This window comes from Nicotiana sylvestris, chromosome 6 (assembly GCF_000393655.2).
Source record: "Nicotiana sylvestris chromosome 6, ASM39365v2, whole genome shotgun sequence".
Lineage (NCBI taxonomy): Eukaryota > Viridiplantae > Streptophyta > Magnoliopsida > Solanales > Solanaceae > Nicotiana > Nicotiana sylvestris.
This window is the reverse complement of record NC_091062.1, coordinates 123,342,679-123,357,417: the sequence shown is the minus strand read 5'-3', so window position 1 is coordinate 123,357,417 and position 14,739 is coordinate 123,342,679. Positions and strand designations below refer to the sequence as shown.

Genomic DNA, 14,739 nt, shown 5'->3' with positions numbered 1-14,739 from the left:
TTGTGAATAAGTTGATCGTTTTATTTTCTGATCTTTAGGGAGTAATTAAAGACAATATGCGAATCACACCCAAAGGAGGCATTCAGAAAATATAATGATGCTAGGCTAGGTGGCCTTTATCATTTAGCAAGCCAGCTAAAGACTAGTTGAAGAAAAGAATAATCATCTTTTCTACAATCCTACTGCTATACTCCTTTTTTACTTGCCTTTTTAAACTTAATTTGGCACCTTCCACTACAAATATTGCGACGAGATCCAACTACCACATGATGCCACTACTTTTATTGGAGGCACAGGCACCCATCTTAAACTTTTGAAGGTTCTTCATACTGATAGATATCCAACTAACAACTTATTATTCTCAACTTGAATTAAAGATTTTAATGGAATATATATTTAATCTAATATATTTTCACGGATTTTTTTTCAAAGTGTGTGTATATATATATATATATATAAACAATATGTATATTTAATAGGTCGATACCACTTAAAAATAAAATAAAAAAACGGAGTATCAATTTAGAATGAAGATTATCATCCTAGATTCAAATTCATCTAAAAGTGGAATTATGAGCGCATCACTTTTTACAAAATCTTATGTATGCTACTTGCAGCAGCATTTTTTGAAATTAAAATATGAAATGTCTTTTAGGAGATAACAGAATTACAGCATGTGTCCATCAAGTGATAGTGGTGCAGTGGATGATGCTGCTCTTTTCTTAACCAGAAGTATCGAGTTCGAGCCCTAGGTATGGAAAAATCCTTGGTAGGGAGCGCTGGGCCTTACCCGGCGCGAATTTGGATATAGTTGGGCTCCAATGCGGGCACCGAACACTGGGTGGGAAACTAAAAAGAGAATTACAGCCTGTGTGGATCAATACATCCAAGTGTATTTCGGGTCAAAGAGAAGATCCGAACCCACCCAACAAAATTCAAAAACTTGGGTCCACCGTTACATTGACATGACCAACAGTGCGCAATTAATTCTCATAAATGGAAAGATAAAGAAGGGAGAACAAAATCATTTTGTTTTTTCCAAATAAATTAAAATCAGAAATTCAAATGAAACAAACGGAAACAGAAACGGAAACGGAAACGGAAACGGAAAGGGAAATGGAAATGGAAATGATGCTTCTCTGTATCGTCAAATTAAACTAAACTAAAAGTCGTCTTCCTCCGCTGCCCTGACGGCTTTTCCAAATTTCTCAGTCCACCTTCTACCCCCCACCCCACCTCCACTCCCCACCATATATCCACATATATTGTATGTAAAGGAGAAGCAAGAAATTTATACGCGTATTTAGGTGAATTGTGAGGCTCGATCTTATAGGAGAAGATCTCTCTTTGCTAGGGATCTAGAAAGATAGTCAAAGCCTCTCTCTCTTGGGTTTGGATCTGATGGCGTTATCGGGGATGAGAGGTTTGTCAGTGTTCATAAGCGACATTCGAAATTGCCAGAACAAAGAGGCAGAGCGTCTTCGTGTTGATAAAGAGCTTGGCAATATTCGTACTCGCTTCAAAAACGAAAAGGTCACTACTTTCTTTATATATGTGAATCCTTGATAATTTTCATTGATGTGTAAATGTATGCGAAGGGTTTTGCTTTCTGTTTATCGCGTAATTGCAATATTGGGGTTTGTTTTGATTTATATCTTCAGCTGAAATGTTATTGCATTTTTTATTACTATGAGCTATGCTGTGTATATGGTTTAACTAGTAGGTCCTTTTGTTTGATTTTGGGCTTAGGTTAAACTGCTTGGGAACGGGGTATTAAAGAGGTATCTGCTAGTTAAGTTGAAGCCGTATGCACTTATTGAATTCATTCTTGTGTTTTAACAGGATAAGTATTCCGCGAAAGATTTGAATGCATTGTAAGAAATCATTAAGATTGATCCAGTTTTGAATTTACTAGATACTTAGTTACTATTTGCTTGTTAGGTAAAGAATGCCCGATTTAGGCTAGTTAAGATAGCAGTGTGAAGGTCTAGGTCAGAAAAAGATATACGTATCTTTTATATTTTCTAGTGGATGATATTGAATTGAGATGATTTCATTAGCCTGAATAACAATTAGAGTTGTGAGGAATCACTTTGTGTTATCATGCAACTTGAACAATTTTGTGGTAAATGCAGGTGTCAACTGATCCTGTCTAAATGTGGATCCATATATCCACGTGACAGTTGTTAACTTTTGAATTGTTCTTGGTGATGTATCTGTTCAAGCCCTTAAGAACTATGCCCCTAACATTATTAGATTGGCTAAGGCGGGAAAGGAAGAAACAAAAGACTGCTTGTTTATATAAACTACAGTGATAGCTGAATTCCTTATGTGTTATCATGTAAAGCATAGAAGTTCGAAACAAACTCTAGGTATAAGCTGTAGAACTATCCGAGTTGGTAGAGATGATGTTCGATTAAGATGCTACATAGTTAAGGACTTTGAATTAGCATCTATAACAGTTATTGTCTACTGAGGGTGCAGTGATCCTGCAATTGTTAAGCCTTTACAAGAATATTCTATATGGTAAAAGGGATATGAGCAGGGTTGGCTTTACAACCAGAATAGTATCGAGTTCTTTCCACCATATTGTTGATACAAGGTAATGCTCTAACTAGGGTCCCATAGTTTTGTTAAGATGCATGATAATATGCATTCATCTACTGAGTACTGAGGATGCTGTACTAACAAAAAAAATCTATTGAGGTTTCTGCAGGTTTTTTGCATATGTAAGGTATTGAACTTAGATCCTATGTGTTCCAAGTTGGACATTGAACTAGCGGTAAAACAAAGAAAGATGTAGAATTAGATTTTCAATGAAGATATCTCAAATGCTTTTTTTATTGAGGTGCTATTCAAAGGAGGGGAAGGAGCTAACTATATGACATTTTTGTGAACATTGGATTGTCTCCAAATGCTCTCTCTCTCTCAAAATGATGAAACATCTCATCTAGCCTCTTTTTTGCTTGTTCAATCAAAGGGGATGTTATAGATGAAGGGAGGAGGAAAATAGAGATATTTTCAACCTATTTTTAGTGACACTACTTATTGCGATTAATCAACCAGAAGGGGCAAAAATTGGATAAGAAGGAGTTTAGATGCCTAATTTGTTCATATTTGTTTGATACTCTCCTAAATAAATAGTGGAATTGGAGGACATAGTCAGATATATACAAGGCAAATGCATTAGTGAAATTGTAATACTCAAATATTTTTTAGTGAATAACTGGGACCAGATGGCAGATGCTCCATCATAGTGTTTCCTTACTTTGTTGCTTGTTTAATTTCTATGTTTCTTGATCTGTCTATATAGCTTGGTTAGAGCTGCCTTGGCTGTAAAATTTAATCTGCTTCAACCATGGGGATGGAGTTTATACTTATTTTTTTTGCAACAGGGGTTGACACCTTATGAAAAGAAAAAATATGTCTGGAAAATGCTTTACATTTATATGCTTGGTTATGATGTGGATTTTGGTCACATGGAAGCTGTATCTCTGATATCTGCTCCAAAGTATCCCGAGAAGCAGGTGCGTCCTCGTTCTTCTTTTCATTCAATCACATGGATAAGTAATCACCTAGGAATTATGGTAACTTAAGGTAATCCTATTTCTCGGTTATCAAAAAAAATAAGGTACTCCTATTTCGTTCTAGAAGTTGATATCTATACTTTCAGCTGTACTTTCTCTTAAAACTATTGAAACCACGGCTTTATAGAAATAGTTGGAGAATGTTATTGTGTGATACATCTTTTTTGTACTTGGTAATCTTCATACATACATACATACTAGTTCAAGATGGAGGTGGTGCACATTCTAGTCTTCCCTGTGCTGCAGCTTCTATTTTGTGTAAATATTTGAAGCAAGGACTTTGAGGTTTGACTGATTGCGTTTTTGTGTTTTGCAGGTTGGGTACATAGTCACATCATGTTTGCTCAATGAGAACCACGATTTTTTGAGATTAGCAATTAATACAGTACGCAATGACATAATAGGCCGCAACGAGACTTTCCAGTGTCTAGCATTGACTTTGGTACGGGTCACAGATGTTTTGTTGCTCTTTACTTTCATATATGAAAATCTTGTGTTGTTATTTGCTTTTCCTGGAAAGGAATTTTTTGCCTGCAATGTATTGAAGCTTTGTTTTTTTTTTCCATATATTTCAAATTGTAAGTCTCCCTACCCTGGAAAGGGTAGGGGTACATCCTACCCTCCCCAGACCCCACTTGGTGGGATTATACTGGGTAGTTGTTGTGTTGTATTTCAAATTGTAAATGTTCATGTATATACCCAGACCCCACTTGGTGGGATTATACTGGGTAGTTGTTGTGTTGTATTTCAAATTGTAAATGTTCATGTATATACGCAGGTTGGAAATACTGGGGGAAGGGAATTTGCTGAATCTCTGGCACCTGATGTTCAGAAGTTACTCGTAAGTGATACTTACAGCATTGAGCGTGTGAGTTTAAAATTGAGGTTGACTCTTTTTTGACCTTCTTTTTGTGCTGCAAGATATCAAGCAGTTGCAGGCCACTTGTGAGGAAGAAGGCTGCCCTATGTCTCCTGCGTCTTTTTAGGAAAAATCCTGACGTCGTGAATGTTGATGGCTGGTATGTGTAATTATGTATTTGAATGGTTTATGGAATGACTTCATTCGTGTTTCAGCGGTTGGAGTTTCCTCATATTCCAGGTCAGATAGGATGGCACAACTACTGGATGAACGGGATTTTGGTGTTTTGACATCTTCCATGAGCCTTCTAGTTGCATTAGTGGCTAGTAACCATGAAGCATATTGGAGTTGTCTTCCAAAATGTGTTAAAGTGTTGGAAAGGCTTGCCAGGAACCAAGATATTCCACAAGAATATACGTACTATGGGATCCCATCTCCCTGGCTTCAGGTTTGTTTACTCCTTACTGTTGAATTTTACCGAACCCAGTATTGTCTGTGGAAAAAACTGCATATTTTGCCGATGAACCTTGAAACACACATATGCTTTCCAATTGGATTATAGTCAATATATGCACATCAGTGCATGGCGTTAAAAATTGGGTGAGTGGGTAGGCTGATCCTTAAAATGATAAATTTGATGTACCGACGCCAGCAACTTAAGAACAAAATGGTGATCTCTGCTCACATATCATCTTTAATTTTTTTGATTTGATCTTAGGTGAAGACTATGCGGGCTCTTCAATATTTTCCGACAATTGAAGATCCGAGCACTAGAAGATCATTGTTTGAGGTATTCTCACCTGTAAAAGATGCTCGTTTACTGCAAACATATCATTTATTTGTACATGCCAGAAAAAAAGAATCTGGAGTAAAATCCCAAAACTCATTTCATTTCATTCAATTAGGTTTTGCAACGGATATTGATGGGAACTGATGTGGTGAAAAATGTGAACAAAAACAATGCGTCACATGCAGTCCTATTTGAAGCCCTTGCTCTTGTAAGTTTCTAATTGTAACAGGTCGTTCTTCTTGCGTGTTCTTGAGATACAGTCTCATGCTTTCTATGAAGTTCAGTGCTAATGGCTATGGAATCTGACATTTAGTAACTTAGTTCTTTATGGAGAACAGTTTTCATCAAATCAAGTGCCTGGTGATTATAAATTCTAGAGTCATGTTTTCTTGGAAAGCATTCTGATTTCTGACAAATTGCTAAATCAATATTTGGCAGCTCAGTGACCTGAAACGTTCTCCATGAAATTATGTGCATTCTTTTTATTCTTGCCACTCTGATAGCTACTCCTTTATCAAAAAGCCGCTGCTTGTTCCTCAAGAAAATTCGCAACTCTTAACCCTTTGGGAACATTATGTGCTAAGACATGCTATTTTGCATTATTAAGATTTTCAAAACTTGATCTGCTGTTTTAAGTTCTTCTCTGTCCCCTGCTTTCTCGTAAGACTTGACAGCTAAATTCTAATTGCTTTACTGCAGGTCATGCATCTTGATGCCGAAAAGGAAATGATGTCTCAGTGTGTTGCGTTGCTTGGGAAATTCATTGCTGTCCGTGAGCCAAATATTCGTTATCTTGGCTTGGTAAGTCGTAGCAGCATACAAGCTATGCACAAGGTCTTTTAGTCCATCAGTGGCACTGTGTAACGTGTATATGCCAAATTTTTGACAAACTAATTTGTGAATAACTCCAGTTAACAGCATGCCGCCTAGACAATTCTGATTTCCTAATGTTATTATTGCCGAAATGCAGGAGAATATGACTCGGATGTTGATGGTCACAGATGTACAGGACATTATCAAAAGACATCAAGCTCAGATTATTACCTCACTGAAGGATCCTGATATCAGGTAGATTTTGAGTCTTGTTTTTCCCCTATCTTCTGCCCCAAATCTTTGGTGGTTTTCAAAATATGAATTAATCAGTTCTCAGTTCCAAATAAGGAAGGCGGACCCTTGTAACTGATAAAGTTGTTGTCATGTGACCAGGAGGTCACGGGTTCGAGCCGTGGAAATAACCTCTTGCAGAAATGCAGGGTAAGACTGCGTATAATAGACCCTTGTGGTCCGGCCCTTCCCCAGACTCCGCGCATAGCGGGAGCTTAGTGCACCGGGCTGCCTTTTTTTTTCCAGTTCCAAATAAGTTGGAGTTGGCTTTATGAATCTCTTTATTTTGTTTGGTTTTCTGAAAAATATAATTTAGTAAAATATACTTCGCACGGCAACAAAAACCCTTTTGGAAATTGATCACTTAAAGAAATTTAGTTGCTTATCAATTGTCTGATAATACATCTGGAGTCTTATTTGATTGTCTGCAGTGTTCTTTCTTCAAATTGCTGTTTCCCTTTTTCTTTTGGTACTTTGAAACTCTGTCTAGCACCACTCAGTCTATCACATGTTCGTACTAATCAGAGGATTCAATTGCTTCCTCTACTGATTTTAATTACTCCTTACAGTATTAGGAGACGTGCCCTTGATTTACTATATGGCATGTGTGATGTTTCTAATGCAAAAGACATCGTAGAAGAATTATTACAGGTATATTACCACCTGACTGTGGATGGATCAATTTTTTTCTGAATTTTGCTTTTCAATGCTATTTTATGTTGGAGAAGGTAAAGAAGAATATGCAACTAACTTTATGTGTTTTCAGTATCTCAGTACAGCAGAGTTTGTGATGCGTGAAGAATTGTCACTTAAAATAGCAATTCTCGCGGAGAAGTTTGCTCCTGATCTCTCATGGTATGAAATTAATATGCAATGTGAAATGCACATTGGTGTCATGTATTATGTATCACGAAAACTGTTGGTGCGTCACAAAATGATGTATACCTGTGTCAATGTAGGGTATGTTGTTTAATGGCTTCAGCTAGTCAATATGATATATAACCTTACAGATGGACAAGGTGCAAAATAAACTGGGTCTAGGCCTTCCCCGTTGACAGGCCTAGGGTAGTTCTACTACTTGAAACACGTAAACTGATGTTCATGAGTTGCCAATCTACTTCTTTGATTCTCAATGTAACAATCACATGTATTGCATCTCTGCTCCCATGTTGATTGATTGAATTCCTGCATGTGAAAATGGTGCTCGCAGTAAGCAATCTATTAAATCAGAAGTGCCTTATGTTGGGAGAGGTTATGAGAGAAGACGTGATTTATATTTTGGAAATGAGACGTTGGATTCACCTTTTCAAAAAGAAAATGAGACATCAGATTTCTTATCGACTAAATGAAAATGTACTTTTCTTGAACTATATATTAATATATAATTGCCTAATTTCACCTTACCTTCTTTTTTTAAGGCTGTCAAAATTTAAAAATCTTGTCTTCTTAGTCCTTCAGTTTAATCATTAACGGGAACCTTCCCAGGGAATTTTTCTAGTCAATCAAAATATATCAAATTGGAATAGAAGTTTGAAATCACTCTTCAAAAATTGTTTCATGCAAAATCTCGTGTTTTTATCTTTGCATATTCATAACTCTGATTCTAGCACCTTTAGTGTTTTTAAGCACTCAAGATCTAGATGTCCACGAGAACTGTTTCCTTGTTGCTCTACGTGTGTGATGACATCTAAGAGTGTACTCATGGTTCACATGCAGGTATGTCGATGTCATCCTTCAATTAATTGATAAAGCTGGCGATTTTGTCAGTGATGACATTTGGTTCCGCGTAGTGCAGTTTGTTACTAACAATGAAGATCTTCAGGTAACTATAGATGTCCTTCCATTGCTGCAATGTGGTCTCAGCTTCTTTATTGGTGGAATTCAGTCTACTCTATGTCTTATTTCCGAACCTCTTTCCTCAGCCTTATGCAGCTTTGAAAGCCAGAGAATATCTTGATAAGCCTGCCATTCATGAAACAATGGTCAAGGTGCGTTCTTTTGCTATAATACTACACCCTGTTAGTGTTGCAAAAAATTATAAACCCTCTGTATGTTCTTGCTGCATATTGTGGCTAGCCCAGTCATTTGATATAGTGAATATGCATGAGCTGTAAATAGGATGTGAAGACTGCAGAAAAAAATGGAACTGCTGTTATATCTTTCTTTGCTTGTACATAGCTGTTGTGCACATCCATCCTCAAATAAGCCTTTGTATGTCTGCAGTGCTATCGTCAACTATGACATGGATAATTATGGAAATCTAACAACTGGAAAAGAATTGTACTGAGGGATTAATCTAGCTTTGGAATTTGTGCTTGCATATGCTTGATTGTATTTTGCTTTTACCTATTAGAGAAACACTCATGAGCTTCCAGTTCTGAATTTCTCAACATCTTATTTTATTTAACATTGGTATTGGCATATAACATACTCAAGGACAAATGATTAGAAGTTGTCTCCTATCACCTGAAGACACATGGAACAAGTAGTGAAAACCAAGTCTTGGATATCTGACTCCCAGGTGGAAGAATGGCTGAAGATGTTCCTTCCAAAAAATGTAGAGAGAGATTGACTTGAGACGTCTGTAACATTCCATTATACCACTGAAAACAACTTCACCTTGATCTAGAGAATTGTGTTGCACCTTGATCTAGTGCATACCTCATACCAGGAATAGGCTTGGTTCTTGAGGGTTCAAAAGTTAAGCGAGCCATGTCCTTATCAATTCTAGATCCTGGTTTTGCACGCCTCTGTTTTACATGGACCTTCTATTGGTCCAAGATTGCAATCTCAAGCATATAGCACTTAAAGATAACACTTGCATTGCCTTCTCACACTGACATGGGTTGTCTTGTACTTCGTTCTTGGCTACTTTACCTAACCCTGTCATAGAGTTTTAACTGATTAAAAAAAAGTCTCTTAGAGTTTTGCTGAGTGTTCAGTTTCTTTTCAAGTTTTACTGGTTAATTGCAATAGTGCAAGCATAAGCTCCCAAAGAGCAAAAATTCTTCTGCACAAGCTCCTATTTTACATTTTGATCTGTGGGCTGTCCTATCTCATGTCAATGATGGAAACAAAACACTATTTGGAATCTAATGGAATATTTAATTTTGCTGTCGTATGATGGAGCAGGTAAGTGCATATATCCTTGGAGAATACAGCCATCTTCTTGCTAGAAGGCCAGGATGTAGTCCGAAGGAAATATTCAGCCTCATTCATGAGAAGCTTCCTACTGTTTCGTAAGGGCATTTTGACATTTGATCTCGTCTTTTCATCATTTCTTTTCTCATCTTATACCAGTTATATCATTCAGGACTTCAACAATTCCAATTCTTCTTTCGACATACGCAAAAATTTTGATGCATACACAACCACCGGATCCGGAGCTACAGAATCAAATATGGACAATATTCAGAAAGTAAGTTTTTACAATGTAGTAATCTATGCATTCTGTATGTAGTTAATTGTGCCAAGATATCCAGATTAATTCAGCTAATCGATAGAACTGCACATATATCCTAGATATGAGAGCTGCATCGATGCTGAAATACAGCAACGGGCTGTGGAATACTTAGAGTTGAGCAAGAAAGGTGCAGCTTTAATGGATGTCTTAGCTGAAATGCCTAAGTTCCCTGAGCGACAGGTATTTAAGCAACTTTGCATTTGATTAATTATTATCTGCACTATATTTGCATAATTAACCTTTTGGTTTGAGGGCTGGCCTTCTTCTGCATCATTTGCCGTCTCAAGTGCACAATATATCGTTTTGTTCTTTTCCTTTTTGATTTGAGTCACAAGTACTCTTTGGATGTAGTCCTCATTGATCAAAAAAGCAGAAGATACTGAGGCTGATACTGCTGAACAAAGTGCAATCAAGTTGCGCACACACCAGCAGACCTCTAATGCTCTAGTAGTAACAGACCAGCGCCCTGCTAATGGTAGTCCACCAGTCAATCACCTTGGTTTAGTAAAGGTTCCAAGCATGACCAACGTGGTAAGATGTTTCCAGCGCCATTATGCTGAACTTAAAATTGAGGATTAATTGCTTATTCTGTGAATATAAGACCGTAATTAACATTTACTGCATGGTCAGGATCGTAACTCAGCAGATCAAGGGGAGATTGAGCCGAATGGAACTTTGACCGTTGTGGATCCTCAACCTCCTTCAGCACCTTCACCTGATGTCCTGGGAGATCTTTTAGGTCCACTAGCTATTGAAGGCCATCAACCTGCTGCTACCCAACCTGTCCATAATTTGGGCTCTGGTGTTGGCGTTGCTCCAAATGCAGAGGATGCGCTAGCACTTGCACCTGTTGAAGAACAGACTGCAACAGTCCAGGTATTGCTTAGTCCAACTTGGTGAATATGATTTACCTTCTGGCTTTCATGTAATGACTTCTAATGTTCTGAAAGAAAGATGGTTCCCCTCTCCTTCTGTTTGGGGTTCCCATGGTCATTTTACTAAATTTAAAATAAGCTCTAAATAGGGGCATTTATGCCATGACCACAAACATATGTTACTGGCCAGTGTAAGTTCTTTTAACTGATTCCAGCTAAAGTCTGATGTGATCACATTTCCAAAATCAGAGAGCTTGTTTTCCATTTATAATTTATTATGATTCCTCTGATCTTCTCTAGTTTCATGCTTCTGACCATCTTGTTTTACAATTCATGGTTGTAGCCAATAGGAAATATTGCAGAAAGGTTTCTTGCCTTGTGCCTCAAAGACAGCGGTATACTGTATGAGGATCCTTATATTCAGGTACTTACTTTTTTCTTGTTTGCTATTACTGTCACTGGTGGACCTTTTGGCGCTTAGTTTAGTTTGTTGGCACAATTTCAGATTGGCATAAAAGCAGATTGGCGGGCACATCATGGACGACTTGTCCTCTTCTTGGGAAATAAGAATACGTCTCCACTTGTTTCGGTTCAGGCTCTGATATTGCCCCCATCTCATCTGAGATCGGAACTGTCACTAGTACCCGAGACAATTCCTCCTCGTGCACAGGTTAGGTTATTATTGTGCTTTTGTTAGGAGTGGACTTCTTTCACTCTCTTCTTGTCAGTCTTCTTTCAACTTGTGATTACCTAGTGATATGAACTTCTGCAGGTTCAATGCCCTCTTGAAGTAGTCAACCTCCATCCAAGTAGGGACGTGGCCGTCCTGGACTTCTCCTATAAGTTTGGGATGCATTTGGTATGAAACATTTATTTTCTATTCGTCTATCCACAATTCGTATAAATATGTGTATTGACCTTGTTGAGCATTTACAGGTCAATGTTAAACTTCGACTTCCTGCCATCTTGAATAAGTTTTTTCAGCCTATATCAATATCTGCGGAAGAGTTTTTTCCACAGTGGAGATCACTATCTGGGCCTCCACTGAAGCTCCAAGAAGTGGTATTTCATTTTATGTTCTTGCTCGACTTTGGGACTAGCATACCTATCTAACTGTGTGTAAGAATTAAGAACGTTAATAGTAAAATCCTGGACTTCTTTCCATCTTGTATATGTATACGTATCCTACATTGTGATCTCAACCTAAGTTGCGCGGACTCTTCGATTTTGGTGCCGTCCCCGTCCCGACAGGGACGGGAGCGGGATACGTCCCGGATTCGATCAACAGACTTCGGACACTTTGACCGAAGTCCATCGACAAATTTGGTAGAAAATTTGAGATTTTGATTTCTCAAAATAAAAAATAAAATAAATTTAGGAGAATGAAAGAATAATGTCCATCTTGGAGAATGAAAGATTGAATTTTACAATATTCATGTATTTTTTTATTTTTTTTTGATAAGGACAATATTCATGTAAGTTTTTCACAGAATATCTCTCAAAATTTACAATATTTTATAGCTCTATTTTTTATTAGCCGAATCCCCGCACCCGTATCCATATCCCGATCCACAACCCTGAATTTTAAAATTTAGATTTTGCCGAATCCGATACTCGGATCCGTCCGCGTATTGGATACCCGCACCCGAGTCCGAGCAACTTAGATCCCAACTACTATCTCAAACTTATTTGGCTACCATGCTCAGGTTAGAGGTGTAAGACCAATGTCGCTTCCAGAAATGGCGAACTTGTTGAACAGTTTACGGTTAATGGTTTGTCCAGGGCTTGTAAGTTTTTATCTTTTAGCTTTCTTCTAGTATGGCTCCGTCCATGTTGGATTTTGGGCTTCATAACTATTAAGTTTCACTTTCTGATTTCTTGTTCAGGATCCAAATGCAAATAATTTGGTTGCTAGCACAACTTTCTACTCCGAGAGTACACGAGCCATGTTGTGTTTGGTAAGCTAGTAGTCTTATGGTTTAGTGCCTTATTGATTTAATAGAATGTCCTGAATGGAAAATTGATTTAATTAAATATCGTTACGTGTATGGTTTCAACATAACCATTCATTGCTAATTTGGTATATTTTTGTGTCATTAAGTGAGAGAAATAATACAACTGTGGTATGCTGAGAATATAGCAGAAGAGGAATTGTACCTCACTCTATTTCATTTTTCATTATCTTTGTTCAAATGTTTTCTTTAGTTCTTTTTTAGGTGGGAGGTTGAATCTGAATTTGTAACTTTGACTGATTTAAAGCTGTTGTCTTACAAATATTTACACTAGCCTGTTCTCATTTCCTTCTGATAGAGGTGGAAATTATTGTACCTTCCAAGGATTTCAGCATTAGTAATGTATCATTTAGTTGAAACTACTAAACTGTGCAACTATTATCTAACATCTGTGGTTGAATTATACAGGTAAGAATAGAAACAGATCCAGCTGATAGAACTCAACTGCGTATGACTGTTGCTTCTGGAGATCCTACTCTGACATTCGAGTACGACTGAAATCTGATATGTAATGTGACTTTTGGTGTTCATTACCAACTTATAGTTAACTTTTGAACTTCCTTCACACTATGCAGGTTGAAGGAGTTCATTAAGGAACAATTGGTTATTGTCCCTACAAAGCCCACTGCTGCTGGACCACCATTGCCTCCCCAAACTCAGCCAACCCCTATACCTCCCGCAGAGTCAGATCCTGGGGCACTGCTTGCTGGTTTGCTTTAAGTCGTTTTAATTTGAGGATGAATTTGTCCAGGAACGACAGCTGTAAAATTTGTCTATATTGCACACCGACACGTCCAAAAGTCAAGATGGACATTGAAAAGCAGGATGCCAGGATGCCAGAGCTGGCGGAAGAGAGGGTGAGACTTCTGATTGGCATAGCACATCATTCGTTTTCTGGGACGTTGAGTCAGTTTTGAGATTCTTTTGCACAAATATCTTGTGCTTTCATGAGGTCTACAGTTTTTAGGGTCTTATTAGTTCTTTTCCTTCTTTCCCTCAAATTTTATATTTGCTTTTAGTCAGGCTTTACACAATTGGTTCTGTAGTATCAGTAGCACAGGGTGATTGTAAGTGTTGCATTGGTTTGTTCCTCCCTATGTATTTTAGTGTATTACGATTTTAATGAGAAAAAAAGAAGAAATTGATCGTTGATTGAACTTCTTGCCATGATGTGTTGAAGATGTATTAAAAGTTTTTTACATGATAACTCAACTATCTAAATGAGCAGCCGAAACACTCTTCATTTATAGCAGCATACAATATATTCATACAGGGTTCTTTTTTTCATTTCAAGATATTGCCTGTCTTGAGCTGTGAAAGAAATTAATTAATTTTAGGTTTGCGCTATCAGTTTTTTAACATCGTCGCTTGGGTTAAACCACGCAGTATTTTCATTTTGTTTGGTCCAGATTATGAATGAAAGTGCATGGTAAAATATCCAATATATGGAAGTGGATAGTGACACCTGAATTTCATTTTCAAACGTATGCATGAGTGCCTTTTCGAATTTCAACAATGTCTTTAGCTTGGTGAAAGAAATACTAAAATCCTCACAAGTTGAACTTTCCTGTATGCGATGAGTGTCGAAATAGGTACATCATCTTAGAAGTCCTCTAACGAAGTTGCGAAGATTGTCGAAAGATAGTATGGTTGTCATCTTGAATTATGTGACGCAAATTAGCCATAACCGGATAAATGATCTTCTTGTTAGCCACAGAAGTTTCTTACTTAGTTCTAGAGGTAGCACTAGGGGTGGCAAACAGGCGGGTCGGGTTGAATATGACAGATTTATAACGGATAATGCAACAACGAATAAATTATCCGATCGGACCCATATCTAATATGGATAGAAAATGAGTTAACCGGCAGATAATATGAATATCCATGGCTTCTTGAATATGATCACTTTTGGGAGAACTTCTCGTCTTCCAAACTCGAGGAACTTCCAATTTGAGTCTTTGCAAATATAAAAGTTAAATCCATTGGTTATCCATTTTTAAGTGGATAATACGGATCTTATCCATATTTAACCTACTTTTTAAAAAGTTT

General features: G+C 37.5%; 1 protein-coding gene across 1 annotated transcript; it reads left to right on the top strand.

Annotated features, from left to right (window-relative positions):
• Positions 1 to 1,081: 1,081 nt before the first annotated feature.
• Positions 1,082 to 13,847, top strand: LOC104220490 (AP-2 complex subunit alpha-1-like). The gene is made up of 27 exons (XM_009771369.2): positions 1,082 to 1,533; positions 3,396 to 3,527; positions 3,904 to 4,029; positions 4,366 to 4,428; positions 4,509 to 4,606; positions 4,687 to 4,894; positions 5,165 to 5,236; positions 5,352 to 5,444; positions 5,936 to 6,037; positions 6,207 to 6,304; positions 6,910 to 6,991; positions 7,107 to 7,195; positions 8,057 to 8,162; positions 8,263 to 8,328; positions 9,473 to 9,579; positions 9,654 to 9,758; positions 9,863 to 9,983; positions 10,155 to 10,334; positions 10,434 to 10,679; positions 11,022 to 11,102; positions 11,184 to 11,348; positions 11,451 to 11,537; positions 11,615 to 11,740; positions 12,385 to 12,465; positions 12,565 to 12,636; positions 13,099 to 13,178; positions 13,266 to 13,847. Exons 1-27 carry the CDS (start codon positions 1,402 to 1,404, stop codon positions 13,408 to 13,410), a joined length of 3,063 nt encoding a protein of 1,020 aa, XP_009769671.1. The 5' UTR covers positions 1,082 to 1,401; the 3' UTR covers positions 13,411 to 13,847.
• Positions 13,848 to 14,739: the final 892 nt, after the last annotated feature.